The sequence below is a fragment of the Sparus aurata genome, chromosome 19 (assembly GCF_900880675.1).
Source record: "Sparus aurata chromosome 19, fSpaAur1.1, whole genome shotgun sequence".
NCBI lineage: Eukaryota > Metazoa > Chordata > Actinopteri > Spariformes > Sparidae > Sparus > Sparus aurata.
In genome coordinates, this window is record NC_044205.1 from 16,572,049 (window position 1) to 16,586,024 (window position 13,976).

The 13,976-nt window shown below is 44.4% G+C and overlaps 1 protein-coding gene across 2 annotated transcripts in view; it reads right to left on the bottom strand.

The window, feature by feature from the left end:
• kcnb2b (potassium voltage-gated channel subfamily B member 2b) overlaps positions 1-12,585 on the bottom strand; it is a 98,807-nt gene extending 86,222 nt beyond the window's left edge. Inside the window, exons 1-2 of one of the 2 annotated variants that reach the window (XM_030398602.1) lie at positions 12,096-12,585; positions 10,040-10,657 (exon numbers count right to left, since the gene is read on the bottom strand). In XM_030398602.1, the coding sequence (XP_030254462.1) occupies positions 10,040-10,657; positions 12,096-12,122 (645 nt within the window). In that variant the 5' untranslated portion in view covers positions 12,123-12,585. Of the gene's footprint in view, positions 1-10,039; positions 10,748-12,095 lie in introns of both variants that reach the window. The other variant, XM_030398603.1, reaches the window with a different exon arrangement.
• Between the last annotated feature and the right edge of the window lie 1,391 nt (positions 12,586-13,976).

Sequence of the window (13,976 nt, forward strand, 5' to 3'; positions counted from 1 at the left end):
AGATATTGTGTATTAGTCTCACCCCGTGAGCGCAGTTTAATGATATCTTCATTCATGAATCACTACGCGCATGGTCAAGTGCAATAAGCCCTTCCGACAGGCCGGTGGCTCTGCTGGGACACCACTGCCACTGAGCTGCATCCAGATTATAATTCCTTTGCATGCAAGTTCCCACCGGTAATCATAAAAATGAAGGAAAGCAGCGGTGGGATATTGGTGCAAAGCAAAGCAAAAGGAGAAAAGACGATGGAGGTGTTTTACCACACTCGCTGATCAAAGAGTTGTACAACAGTGTGATTGGATCGCATCAATTTTAAAGGCTCACTATGTGGTTTTGGAAAATACATTTTAATCGGTAGAGAAAGATCTTCATTGCCTGAATTTTAAACTCTCTTTGTTTACATGACCGAATACACTGACTAAACAAAACTTGACCTTAACCCTTTAGGCGCCAGAGTCGCAAATTTGCGACACACCGCGGTACTGAACAAAACAGCTGTTTTCTCCCAATAGAGTGTTACATGTCGTTCATACTCCCCACCACTAGTTGGCAGACATCCTATACTTAGACCTTAGCTCATAAAAACGTCTTGCTTCAATGCAAAATGTTCGAGGAAGTCCCATGCAAACTGTGGGGTGAGAGAGCGGAGACAGTGCGCCAGGAAGCCATTTTGCTGAAGGGGTATTGCTGGATTCAGAAGTTATTGAGACGAAATAAACGACAATGGCATGCAAAAAGTTGACACTTAGGGAAGTGATTGAGCTCCTATTCGGTGATTCTGATTCTGAAGTGGAAAATCTAGCTTTGGGAGATGACGGTCGGTTGATTAGTGAGCTTGCTAGTCGCGGTGCGTCTTTGCATAGCAATGGCGGTGCCGCGCAGAGTGAGGAAAACGCACAAGCACTAACACACGATCCTTTGCCCAGTAAGTGGGAATGGAAATGATACACAAACTCATAGTATCAGTAGGGAAGCGAATGGATGTGGTAGAAGTAGCGGGGGTGGTGAGAATACCGCTGGGTGTCAGCGTTAGTGTTCACTCTTTCCACCGCGACGGTCACGTAGCCTCCATCCGCGGCAGCGGTGCAGCTATGCGCCGCAGCAGTGTTCACGAAGCACAAAGCACACACGAGTCCAGCTCTTCTCACAACACTAGAGGAGATAGCAGGGGGAGACGTGGGGAAAGTGTTCGTAGAAAGGCTGATGGGTGTCGTAGGGGCAACAGGGGAAGGCAGAACAGGGCTGGAAATGATGATGATAATGGTAATGGTGGCTGGGCTTACTTGAGAGATGAAGAATATGGATAAAGCCCTTTGATGAGCAAATTGGATATCGTGGTGACAGAAAGCTAAGCAATGATTCAAGGTCTATAGTTTTTTTGTCCCTCTTTCTGACTGATGATTTCTGGTATCTTATAACAATGGAGACAATGCTCATCAGTATTTAGGCTGACATGAACTAATTCCAAGTTCACGGTTCCATGAATGGTATGATGTAAATGTAAATATATATATATATATATATATATATATATATATATATATATATATATATATATATATATATATATATATATATATATATAGTTCTTATTGTCTCTATGCCTTGCAATGAGAGGCTCCACACTCTACAAATATTACAAACTTTTATCTGGATAGATGGGCACAGATAAGGCCTCTGCAGCTAAAAGACGCCTACTGTTATTATTATCATATAATAATAATAATAATAATTATTATTATAATTATAATAATAATAAAGAAGAAGAGAAGAGAAAACTAGAAAAAGGGAAGAAAAAAGTGTCCTCCGATGGGGGGGGGGGTGGTGGGTAAAAAAACGCATACTGTTTACATGAGTTTTGTGGTGTACTAATAGTTCTAATTTACGACTGTTGGCTTACAATTTACTTTTTCCCTGTTCATTTGATGTGTGGACAACATAACAAATGGATGGAGGGGATGAATCTGATGAAATAGGTTCAACTCTCTTTCAAAATACCAGGTATTTCATGGAAATTACATAATCCAATATGGCCGCCACCATATGACGTCATAATATGCAAATTAGATGGGAAAAATTACTCCCTTCATAAACTTTAGGTCATTCTCAATATTTGTCTCATTTACACTTTGTCTCTATCTCAAACTACATTCAAGCCAGAGCCTTCTGAAATTTAGATGTCAAAATCTAGTATTTTTTAAAATAAAACCCGGCGCCTAAAGGGTTAAATGACAGCACAGTTTCATGCTGTTTCACTTTGTTTATATGTGGCGGACCCTGCCACCTGTCTAGCTTCAAACAGTGATCTGGGGACCTTATTTTCCTCTGAGAACAGCTTGTTTATTCAGTTATATAAAAAAAAATATCTAAATTTGTACTATCACCTCATTAGGGTTGGAGTCGGAAGAGTTGGAATTACTTCTCCAGAACCATCCAGTGCACCTTTAATGGGCAGAATCATTGATAGCTCTCTCTGTCCCTTCGATGACTTCCTTTGGTTCACTTTGAATGTTCCCTTTCAACCCTGCGGGTGACACTCAGATTCAACGCTATAGTAGATCAATGAAGAGCTGCAGTGTCCTCGCCTCCCCTTCATTTTAAATATGACCCCGGGATACCTCTGCTGTGGAACAGAAATAAGATCTAGTCTGAAATATGAGAGATAATCTGCCAGACTTAAACAAAAAAGCTTTTGTGTGATGAATTGTTGATCTACTGTATCCCTTGTGTATTATCTGCCGCACATATATCATTCATTTCTGTACATATAGTGCGGGAAGGACCAAATGCACTCACAGGATGAGCGTGAATGTCCTAAAAGTTGAGCAACACGATTACATTTCATGCATTTTGAACCGCTTTCTCTGCAGTCAGCTGATACCACAATACTGGTAAACGTGCAACGCGCTTGTTATGAAGGTCGATAGTTGCTGCTTAGTAACATAACTATAAATTCAAACAGCAGCAGCACGACTGCGGAGAGTGGAAAGTGCTCTGTCCATTGCTTACACCCCTCTGCCATGTGTTGTCCATATGAGGAAATTCATGTTTGGAGTGAGTAAATAGCAGAACAAACCGGTGAGTATTCCCTGTGTATACAACAAATCAGCCACTTTTCATGAAAACAATAGGAGGCACGCTTGTAAATGCTTTAGATAAACCAAACAGCCACAGTGCACTGTGCATGAAAGTGAAATCAGAGTGCATATTGAAGGAGGAAGTTAAAGAATGGGGTTAAAGTGTGCCCTGGTACATCCAGATGATAAACGCCGCTGCCTGTGGCCATGCACGGACTATAAGAACTCATGCCACCTATAATCTAGGAGGTTCACTCTTATCTGATTATGATTGCAGGGTAAAGAGGATTTAGGCACTGGTGCCTAAATGCTAGGCTGTGCTGATTAGAGGCCCGGTGGAAGGCTTATGTAACTACTGCAGGACGGGGAGAAGGTGTGCACTTCCTAAATGACACACTCCTCTCCTGTAAAACATGCGGATAACTTCCTAAGGCCAAAGAAGATAACGTGGAACAGCGTGGGCTCCTACGTGTTACCGGCCCGCTCTGCTTCCTGCACACAGGCAATCGCAATAAGAGAAATAACTTGAAGGGCCCGCAATCACTACGATCTGATTTCAACAGTCAAGGTCAGCACCCAGCGGGAAGGCTTTCCACGAAATAAGCAAAAAAGAAACTAAAATCCATTTGCTCAACAAGCTGAGAACATTTCTTCCATAAAATGCCGATGCCCATCGATTTAACCCTCTGAAGTCTGACCACAATCCATGCAGAGATGAAAGGATGAAACACAAGATTGTGGACCTGCTGCTTGAGTTTGGGGGGGGGGGGGAATCACATACTGCAGAGAACATTTCACTTAATGCTGACCAAAGGCCTCTTCCTCCCTTTCCCCCTTCTCCCCTCATCTCTGACTCCACCACTTGTGTCAATACACACAAAAGGCCAAACGTTTGCCTCGGTGTTGTAAAAGCCTGGAAGGAAATGGATGGATGGAGAGTAAGAGGCTGTCTGCAGTGATCTGACACAACAGTTAGAGCTCAGCTGTGTGCTAATTCAATTTGCTCCTGTCACATATAAAGCTTGGCGTTCTTGTCACCTCTGCGCTGCATTAAAGGGACGGCTGAACCAAAAGAATCAAAAATACATATTTCCCCTCTGATGTGTTGTGATTTTTATCCGTCTAGATTGTTTTGGTGTGAGCTGCCAAGTTTTGAAACTATTGGCTTTGAGACGTCTGCCTTCTCTTGAATGTGATGGAACGAGATGGCCGGGTGGCTTGCACTGTAAAATACATTAAAAAAATTCAACAGCAACGTCTCTTTGTATTAACTCAAGATGATCCACAGAGCTGTCACAGAGAAAACTATTCTTTTCTCCCACTGAACTCCACCTTAACAATGGATAGAAGGAAGCATAGTAGTGGCATCCTCCACTGCTGAGCTTTAACATTAGCTAATCTTTGTTAGCTTACTTAGCTGCCTCTCGTCCATCAGTAGATGCATGCTTCCTTCTGTGCGGTGATGGGGAAATGAAAACGTTATTTTGCCAAGTACTTTCTGGTTAAATTTTTTTAAGGAGAAGGCGGACATCTCTACGGCAGGTATCTCAAAACTCACATCCTTAACAATCTACAAGGATAAAAAGGAGAAATATGTTTTTAATTTTGGGGTGCACTTTCCCTTTAAAACATTCAAAAATTGTCCAAACCTAAAACTGAAATGATCAGCAAGATGTGAAGCAATAACAGTTTTGACATCACTGCTAGCTTCACAGCTGACTGAGCTAACTAGCTATATACAGTATACAGCTGGCAGCAGTTAGCGGTTACTTTGCGGATATGCTGCCCCACTTTTGTTTTGAGTATGAATTTTTCTCACAGGTGGCTGTTTCTTAGGTATAGCACCTTTAAGGCAGATAAATACAGCAAAATCAAGATTCACAAACACTGGCATTTGAGCTGCGTTATGCTACAGCTTTCTCGCTTTGTGTCATCATCACCAACAGTGTCTGTGTCGGACTGACTTTGGCTGCTCCTGAGCGTGGGAGGACCAAACACAAGCGAGAGTCTGCGCCCATGCAGGAGCCATTGCTTAGCATTCCCACTAGCTAGACTAGATTATTAGATAAAGGAAAGAGTGATGGTGCACATTCACATTAGGAGCAAGCACAAGGCTAGACACGGCTGATGCAGGGAGGAGGGGGGGAGAGAAAGAAAATCCAACTTGAAATGTCTGGGCGAGTAGAAACATTGATCTCTTTAAAATGCTCCAAATCCTCGGCCATTATTTTCCACGGCTGCCCTGACTGAATGGACTCTAAAGCGAGGAAAGACCTGAACAGAGGAATGCTTTCTCTCTTCAGGCTGATGGGGGTTTTACGGCTTCAGTGCTTCATGTGACATTGTTAATATACTGGAAAGCTTTGCAAATCAAAACAAAAAGATGCTGCCCTTGCAAAATATCCCATACATATATTAAAAACCGAGCACTGAGGGCGTCCATGTAACAACTAATAGCGTTAATTTATGGCACCAGGAGCGCAGCCTGACTCATATGTTAATGCCGAAGCTCTCACTGTATCACCAGTTGTGTAGCAAATGCTTGGTGGGATATTTATTACACAGCTTCTGCACATTGTCGTGCTCATCTGAACGCAGAGATGAATGCATCTGAGGCTTTCTAATCGCGTCTCCCGTCACGCTGACAAAAGACACTTCCAGCGGAAAAACACAGGCAGGTGACACAGCGGCATTTACAAGTTAAATGCGGCGAGATGAGCCTTTGCGGGGATGATGACTGGGAGCTGGAGATACGTTTACACGGGAAAGTACGAAAGCCACTGTAATTCAGACTCCTCACAGCAATCAAGCAATTTGGACGTGGCCTCCTCGTACAAGTGTGTTTGCTGCACAGCAACACCGGTGAGTCATTGTAAACAAAAGAGGGTCAGAGCAGCACAAATCCTTCTGGCTCAATATCAAGGATGACACGTTCTATTGGATTAATAGAAATTACAGCCTACAGTACGGAAACAAAGGCCACATCCCTCTGATATCTGAACATAACATGTAACATCATTTTATATCATTGAACAGCACACAGCAGTTTATTATAAGATGTGGAGATATCAAACGGAGCTGACAGGTAGCATGTAAAGGGTAGCATCACCAATTTTACACATTCAAGTGTGTTTACAGGTCTTCTGTGGCTCCAGAGGAAGCAGCATGTAATCTGATGAATTGCCTCCAGTGATGTCACTCATTGGCTAAGTTGCATTGTGGGAAATGTAGGCACCAAGCTTGGGAAAGTAAGAATAGTCAGTTAGAGTCCGTTTTGATCATTTGTTTTTAAACTGGCCACGAGTGAGTGAGTGGGTCCAACTGTGTTTAAACAGTGCAACGCCTGACCAGCGGACTGCTTTTTAAAACCTGTCGCCAACATTACCCACAATGCATCGTAGCCATCGTCAGTTTATCAGAATATATGTAGCAAGAAGTACTCTCCAAGACTTGTAAACACACTTTATAATGTGTTAGATTGGCCGAGTTGCACTTTAAAGAAACACTACGCCCGAAAGTGGACAATGTGTCTTGACTTACTCAACCCCAAGCCAGTGGAAAGTCAGGTGATGTTTCTCAGTCCACAAAACATTTCTGGAGCTTCACAGCAAAGCAGTGTTGCAGCATTTACCAAAACAACTGAAGTAGATGGGGACCCTAGAAGCCCCAGGATCCCAAATTGATTTGAAAAAATGCTATTTACACCCTCTGTAAGCCAACATCTTCCCTGTAGCCGCTAAGCTAAAAGCATTAGCGCACATCCTGCCTGAAGTGGGTGCACAAGCTTTAATAACGAATGATAAATTATTTTCAAATCAATTTTGAGATCTTGGGTCACCGTCTTTTTCTTTTCTTTAATTACATTTTTAAAGTCCCCATCCACTTGAGTTGTTTAGGAGAATGCTTTGAAGCTCCAGAAATGATTTGTGGACACTAAAACATAAACCTGACATTCCATCAGCATGAGGGAGAGAAAACAACGGCCACATTTTCGATTTTTGGGTGAACTGCTCCTTTAAGAAAGAGACATCCAAGATATTGATGGATCTGACTTGAATCTTTTTTTTGTTTCGTTTCGTTTTCTGCAGGTGCACGTATGCAGTGCAAGGGCTTGCCACAGTCTGTTGTGACATGAACTTCTCGCTTTTCCCCCGGGACGCTCACCTGTGACAAGCCAGGCACCAGATAGAGCTGGACACAAGATGACTCCCTGCCCCCTCCACCTCCACCTCCTCCTCCTCCTCCTCCTCCTCCTCCTGCTCCTCCTCCTCCCCATGCGACCGGGGCACTCAACCAAAAGTCACACAGTAACACAGAGAAGCCACTGCATTAGCCCGTGTCCTCTCTGTTTTGACCATTGCATTCATTATTCATCGGGAAAGGTTTGCACAGATCCGGCTCAGCATCCTGGGGCGAAACTTACATGCCTGCATCTCTTGCATCGCTCTCTCTCTCTCTCTCTCTCTCTCTCTCTCTCTCTCTCTCTCTCTCTCAGGGCTTTCCTTCTAGACTCCCTATCTTTCCCTTCACTTGTGGCTTTCTTTCAAACAAAACTCTTCCTTTCTCGGTGCGATGTTGGATTCGTTTCCATCTCTCCCATTCTGCACATGCCCTATTGCTAATGAATGTAATCCTATCTTGATTGACCCTGCTGAAAAGGTCAGTCCGCTCATGCTTAACCTTTATTTAAGGGCAGAGAGGGCCATGGGTGCCACAAAGCAGCACGTTGGGCTCTAATATCTGATTAAGGCAGTGTGAGAGGTAAAGAGAGATGGAGAGGTGGACAGAGAATATGCGTATGCCAGAGGACTGTGAATGCATTTGACAAAGAGCTCAGATTGCTTTGTATAAGAGCACACGGTTGTGTACCAGCCTAGTAATGGCATTTCCTTGGTCAAGGGCTTTCAAGGGTTCTCACTTTGCGGTGCGTGCCCCGTAAAAAGGCTTCCCTGACCTCGGGGAGCTGCCATCTGACAGTCGAGCAGCCGCGCGGTAGTCCATTTTCCAGACGCACTCTCAGCTCCGGATAACCTCAGCGCGTTCACGGGGGGGGGGCCGAGCCATTACGGCCACGTTCACGTTCTCCTCGCGGAGCACTCAGCAGAATGTCAATGCAACTTGAATTAGGGTGGGATTTCCCTTTAAGGTTTCACAGGCTTCCCCCACAGGAGAGTGAACAGGTCAGCAATACCAGGTGACGCACGCAGGAGGTAAATCACTTTAAATCACACGGCGGACCAAATTACCTCACAGCTGTCACCTGAGTTCCCCCTAAATAAGATATTGGCAGCCTCCTGATAATTTGATTCTGTGATATACGGCTTCCTGAAGACAATTATTAAAGGAGCACTACGTAGTTTTGTGAGAATTCTAATATTTACAGTCTTATATCAGAAATATTTATCTCATCCTCAAATGAATAAACAAGCTTGTTCTCAGAGGAAAATAAGGTCCCCAGAACACTGTGTGAAGCTAGAAAGGTGGCAGTGTCCGCCACATATAAACAAAGTAAAACAGTCTGAAATTTAAGGTCAGTTTGTTTAAGCATAAAAAAAACAAATCAGTCAACCAGGATCTTTCTCTTCTTATTTAAAATGTTTTCCACCAAAACTACGCAGTGCCCCTTTAAGCTGATGCGGGATCCTTGTCAATCACAAGTCACCAGTTGATTCAGGGGGAAAAAAAAACCAGGGATAACAGGGGAGGAAGGGGCCCATCCTCGTGTGATTCATTATCACATTTTTGCCGTCTGTAAGGCTGAGCACGGCTCTGAAATTGAATCCCACATGATTTCCAAACTGTCTCAGCCGTAGTGAAACATTGTTCGCTTCAAGGGGAGAGGGGCTGCAACAATGCGTCACGCGGCACATGCAAAAAAAACACCAGGGTTGATGTTGCTTTGGTCACACACACACACACACACGCACACACACCACACATAGGAGGACCATGTGTTTATGATCCTCTGACATGCAATATAATCCCGGCCGGCCCTGTCCCAGCACTGCCCCATGACGAGATCAGGATACTGGAGACCAAAGGTAAATTACCAGTGATTGGATTTCATCAAGGTTGACCTACCTAATTGAGGACTGAGCCGGGGCGGAGGAGGAGCTGGGAGAGATGTCATCGTTTTAACAAGGCAAGCCCTTGACATTACCACGCGGGCGTTGGATTCTCTAAGATTCACGGTGTACGAATGAGCACGACTGATGCAGCAGTTGTTCCAAAACATGTGGCGCGTGGGAGAGCAGCAGCGGCAGCGGCCACCTCGGTCCGCTATCGGATCTAATAAACCTGCTGGAGGTGAATATAGTGAGGAGCCGACAGCAGTCGCCCGCATCCACAACCGCGCCAAACTTTCATCATCCTGTCATTTCACTAAGTCACAGTCAGATCCAATCAGTGAGTAAGGCTGACACATAAATAGCACGAGAGAAGAGACCTGTCACAGGTCTTTTGACAGATCAGGTCAACGCCGACTTCCCCTGCGCAGAAAAGCTACACTCAAAGCTGACGCACTCACCAATTAATTTGTCAAAGCAAACGGAGTCTAAATGTGGCTCCTGCAGTGATTTCACTACTAATTTATCAGTGCCAGAACTACACCTCACCATGTTTGCTTGCTTGCGCGTCACCACATCCACTTCCACTCCTCACCTCCCGCTTTTTTTTTTTGCTCCTTTCTGCCACGTCCACACAAAGACTTTCTCTATATTTAATTCATTCCTAACAACTGTTGCTACTCACAGGGACGGATAGCAGACAGATGGCACAAGAAAAACACCTTGACGAGAGTACAGTACAAGCCTGTTTAAGATTTAAAACCGGTGAACTGGTCTCGGTTTTTTTTACAGGTGGGAGTAGGCCTTTAATAAGTGTGCTGGTGATGTGTTAGGATCCAGGCTTTTGGACGCGAGATGGGGGCGGTGCGATCACACTTCCAGTTTCGGTTCCCTACCTTGGCAGCCACCGAGGAGCTGGGCTTCTCCAGGAGATCCCACAGCTTCTTCCTCTTGTCCGGGCAGCAGGTGTTATCGAACTCGCCCTCTCCCTCCCTCTCCCTCATTGTCTCGGCCTCCCTCCTCAGCTCCTCATTCATCTGCTCCTTTTTCTGGTGGTAGCGGGCCTGGCAGCAGGACTCCAGGTAGATCTCGTCAATCCCCCAGTAGTCCAACTCCTGCCCGAACGAAAGGGCGCACATCTCCTCCATCATGTGCAGCTTGCCCGTGCGGTAAAAGTTGAGGATGGAGGTGAAGGCCCCCGGGTGCCTGTCGAAGAAGTACTCGTTTTCGTTCAGGCTGTAGTCGTCGCAGACTTCCATCAGGGACTCGTGGGTGTTGCAGTCTCGGAGCTTGCCAAGCCGGGTTCTGGGTAGACGGTCCAGGGTCCGCCACAAGACCTCGTGGTTCAGGCCCCCGACGTTAAGGCGGACTCTGCGGGAGCGGGCTTTGGTGCGGATGATGTCGATAGGTTCAGGGGGCAGGGAGGGAGCGTTTCGGATGTTGGCGGGCTTGGGCCCCGCTGGTCCAAGCTTCTCAGCCATGGTGACGGGACGGGAGACTTGTTGGGGAGGATGCTACGACGAGAGGAAAAAAGGAAAATAGAAAAAAAAAATCTAAAAAAATTTGAATTATGTTGGATCCTCTTTAGGGAAGTCCCTCCATGGCTGAGAAAAACAAAAGAGACAGTGATCACACAAATGTTAATCAAAGATGTTTTACAAAATGTAGCATCAAATTTTTATGGGGCAATTTGTAGTTTTATGTAGATGAAATGTACATCAGGAGAGAAAGATGTTCATTAACTAACCACGAAATAAGCAAACGAACTCTCTTTGTCTTCATCACTGAATAACAAACTGTTTTACTTTGTTTATATGTGGCGGACCCTGCCACATCTCTAGCTTCAAACAGTGTTCTGGATACCTTATTTTCCTCTGAGAACAGCTTGTTTATTCACCTATGGAAAAAATACATATGTCTGACTTTGTATTATTACCTCCTTAATATTGTAAATATTACAATTCTGAGTTTGGATTTCTTCTCCAGAACTACACAGTGCCCCTTTAATGCTCTGTTTTAACAAACACCAAAACAACCCGGCTCTTCTGGACGCGCTCACCTGGTGCTTCAAATTGCCAGTCAACAAATTAGCAGCCGCTGCACCGTCCCATTGACTGATTTCATCACATTTCAAAGGTGTTAGACGGAATCAATGATTTTGTTTTAACAGTCAATATGGCTGCTTTGCTTTGCACTCCACTCCAGCAGTGTTATGGCTGTACTAGTGAGGCAATGAGCTCCTGCTGGAGCACTACTTTCTATGCAGCCCGTGATGGAAATGAGACTCAGTGGCAGCAGGTCAGGAAACAAATTAACTGAAGGAAGCCATCAAATCCATTGATGCCTTCTGACTATTTGGATGGAGGAGGCAATTTCAGGAATCCTATTTAACTTGACTTTTATTTATTTTTTAAAAATCTTTTCCTCATTTCTGACGTTATAATCACATGTTGTGTCTAATCTAACTCCTTGTATAGATTTGTCTTATTTTAACAGGATTAAATTACCCTTACAGGCGGATAAATCCTCAGAATAATACAAAAAGTTGTAAATATAAAAGTCTTTCATAATGAAATGAAGCTTTTCTTCTCTGTCATCCTAGTACAGGGTTGAAATAAAGCCCCTGAATGCAACAGTTTTTAGTCACATTTGCTATAGAGCAGCCTGCGTTGAATGGAACATTATGAGTAGATGTGTTCATGAGGGGACGTAAAGCGGCATCTCGACGCTTGTTCTGCAGTCCTATAAATCCAGAAACACTGCGTACCTGTTACCTACAACCTGTGTTGTGTTCTGCACGGTTCTCATCATGCAACCATGTAAGTCAGCCTCTAAAATCTGTGCTGGAAAACGCACGAATTCTGTTCTTACTCTGTTTGAAGTCGCATCCAAATTCTTAAAAAAAAGAAAAAAAAAAAAAAAAAAAAGTCACAGAGACACAGCCTCTCTCACCTTGCCGTGATAAACCACCGTTTGCATGCAAACTCCTCTTGTTCCTCAAGGAGCAGGAGATGAAAAGGGAGCCGGGATCCCCCGTCAGTCAAGCGGCCACGACCGAGGAGAGCACTCCGCGGACGCCGCGCACTGGACGCGCGTCCCGCATTTTTGTTGGAAAACGAGTCGCGAAGAGAAGGAGGAGAAGGAAGAACCAAAAAAAAAAAAAAGAAAAGAAAAGAAAAATAAAGAAAAAGCGTGAATGTCCTCCTCTAGGAATGATCACAGGGACAGAACCAGCGCTGCTTCGCCATCGGAACACAAGGAAAAGAGTCCTGTCTTCATCCCCCCCAAAAAGCTCGCAGCGTGCTCGCAGGAGAAGACGGGCTCACTGAATCACTGTGCTGCAGACGTCGTGCGCGTAAAAGGCAACGGGAAGGAACGGGATAAGCGAACTGCAGAGTGTCCCGCTGCACACTACACGAGGAGGAGCGGAGGGGTGCACACGGGCTGCACCACATCCTAGAGGTGAAAACCTTAATGCAACCGGGCAGCAGATCACATTATGTTGCGCAATAAAGAGACTTTAATGGAGATTTTTTTTTTTTTTTTTTATTGTTTCACATCAATGCCTATTAAGGCACAGGGCTATAATACAAATATACAAACCAGAACCTTTATCTCACATCCCAGGAATCACATTACTACCAAAGGCCCCTCACAGGCTTGGTGTTTGAAGTGTTTATTTCAGGTGCAGAATTTGCCATGGGCGACTTTTAGTGCACTGACCATGAAATGTTATGTTGCCTGTGACTGTAGATGCACAGGAGAGACGTTTACTCTGCAGCCCTGTGGAAGATTCCCTCACAAAAAACTGATGTGAAATAACAATATGTTTGTGGCACAACAGATTGGCCCCTCGTGCACCTGTTAAAAGCAAAACGGCCAAAGCCTCAAAAGTAACAGCGGAGTTGCTCCATTCGACAACCCCCCAGGAAGTAACCTGATCCGCGTAAGTCAAGAAGATACCCTTCCCCTTTCTTCTTGACCACTCGAGAGAGGCTGAAAGGTAGTGCTACAGACACACCTTAAAGGGCCACTATGTAGTTTTTGGAGAGTGTATTTAATATTCAAATCATTGATGATAAATGATAATAAAATGAGTAATGTTTTTTTCTATTACTGAATAGACAAGCTGTTCTTAGTCCCCAGAAAACTGTTTGACGCTAGAAAGGTGGCAGGGTCCGCCACAAGTAAAACAGTATGAAATTGTGTCGTCCTTTAAGATCGGTTTGCCTATTCACTCAAGAAAATGAAGAGAGTTAAACAGTCACTGAAGATCTTTCCCTTCCTCACCAAAACCACAGAGTCCACCTTTAAGCCAGGTAATCAAAACCCATCTTATCTATTAGCTATCAATATGTAATGATCTCCCCGCTCCCTGGTCTTAAATGAATAAATAGAGATATTAAATTATGTATCCCGTATTATCCCTCAGATCGTTACCTACACCGCTGGACTGTTCTCCGCTCTCTCCCTCACTCTCGTTCATATGAATTGTGTTCAATACGGCAATGATACCCCTCCCATAGAGCCATGTGTCGGTTCAACATTTCTCCTGAGCCAAGCGTTTTTCCCAGAAATTTGATTATACACTGCATATATGTAATTGATTTCCTTGCCGTGTTCCTTCCTTCCACTGACAAGTGATCAATACTGCTGCATTGACTAAACGGAGCCTTTGTGTGCACGTATACTACGTCTTAAGTGTGTGGGCATTCTTGTCTGAAGGTTAAAGGCTTTGGCACCGTTCGGATGTCACACGGGGGGGTCTGCATATGCACAAATTATGTGCAGTAATCTCGCATCATCTTTATGGCCATCACATATGGACCTGAT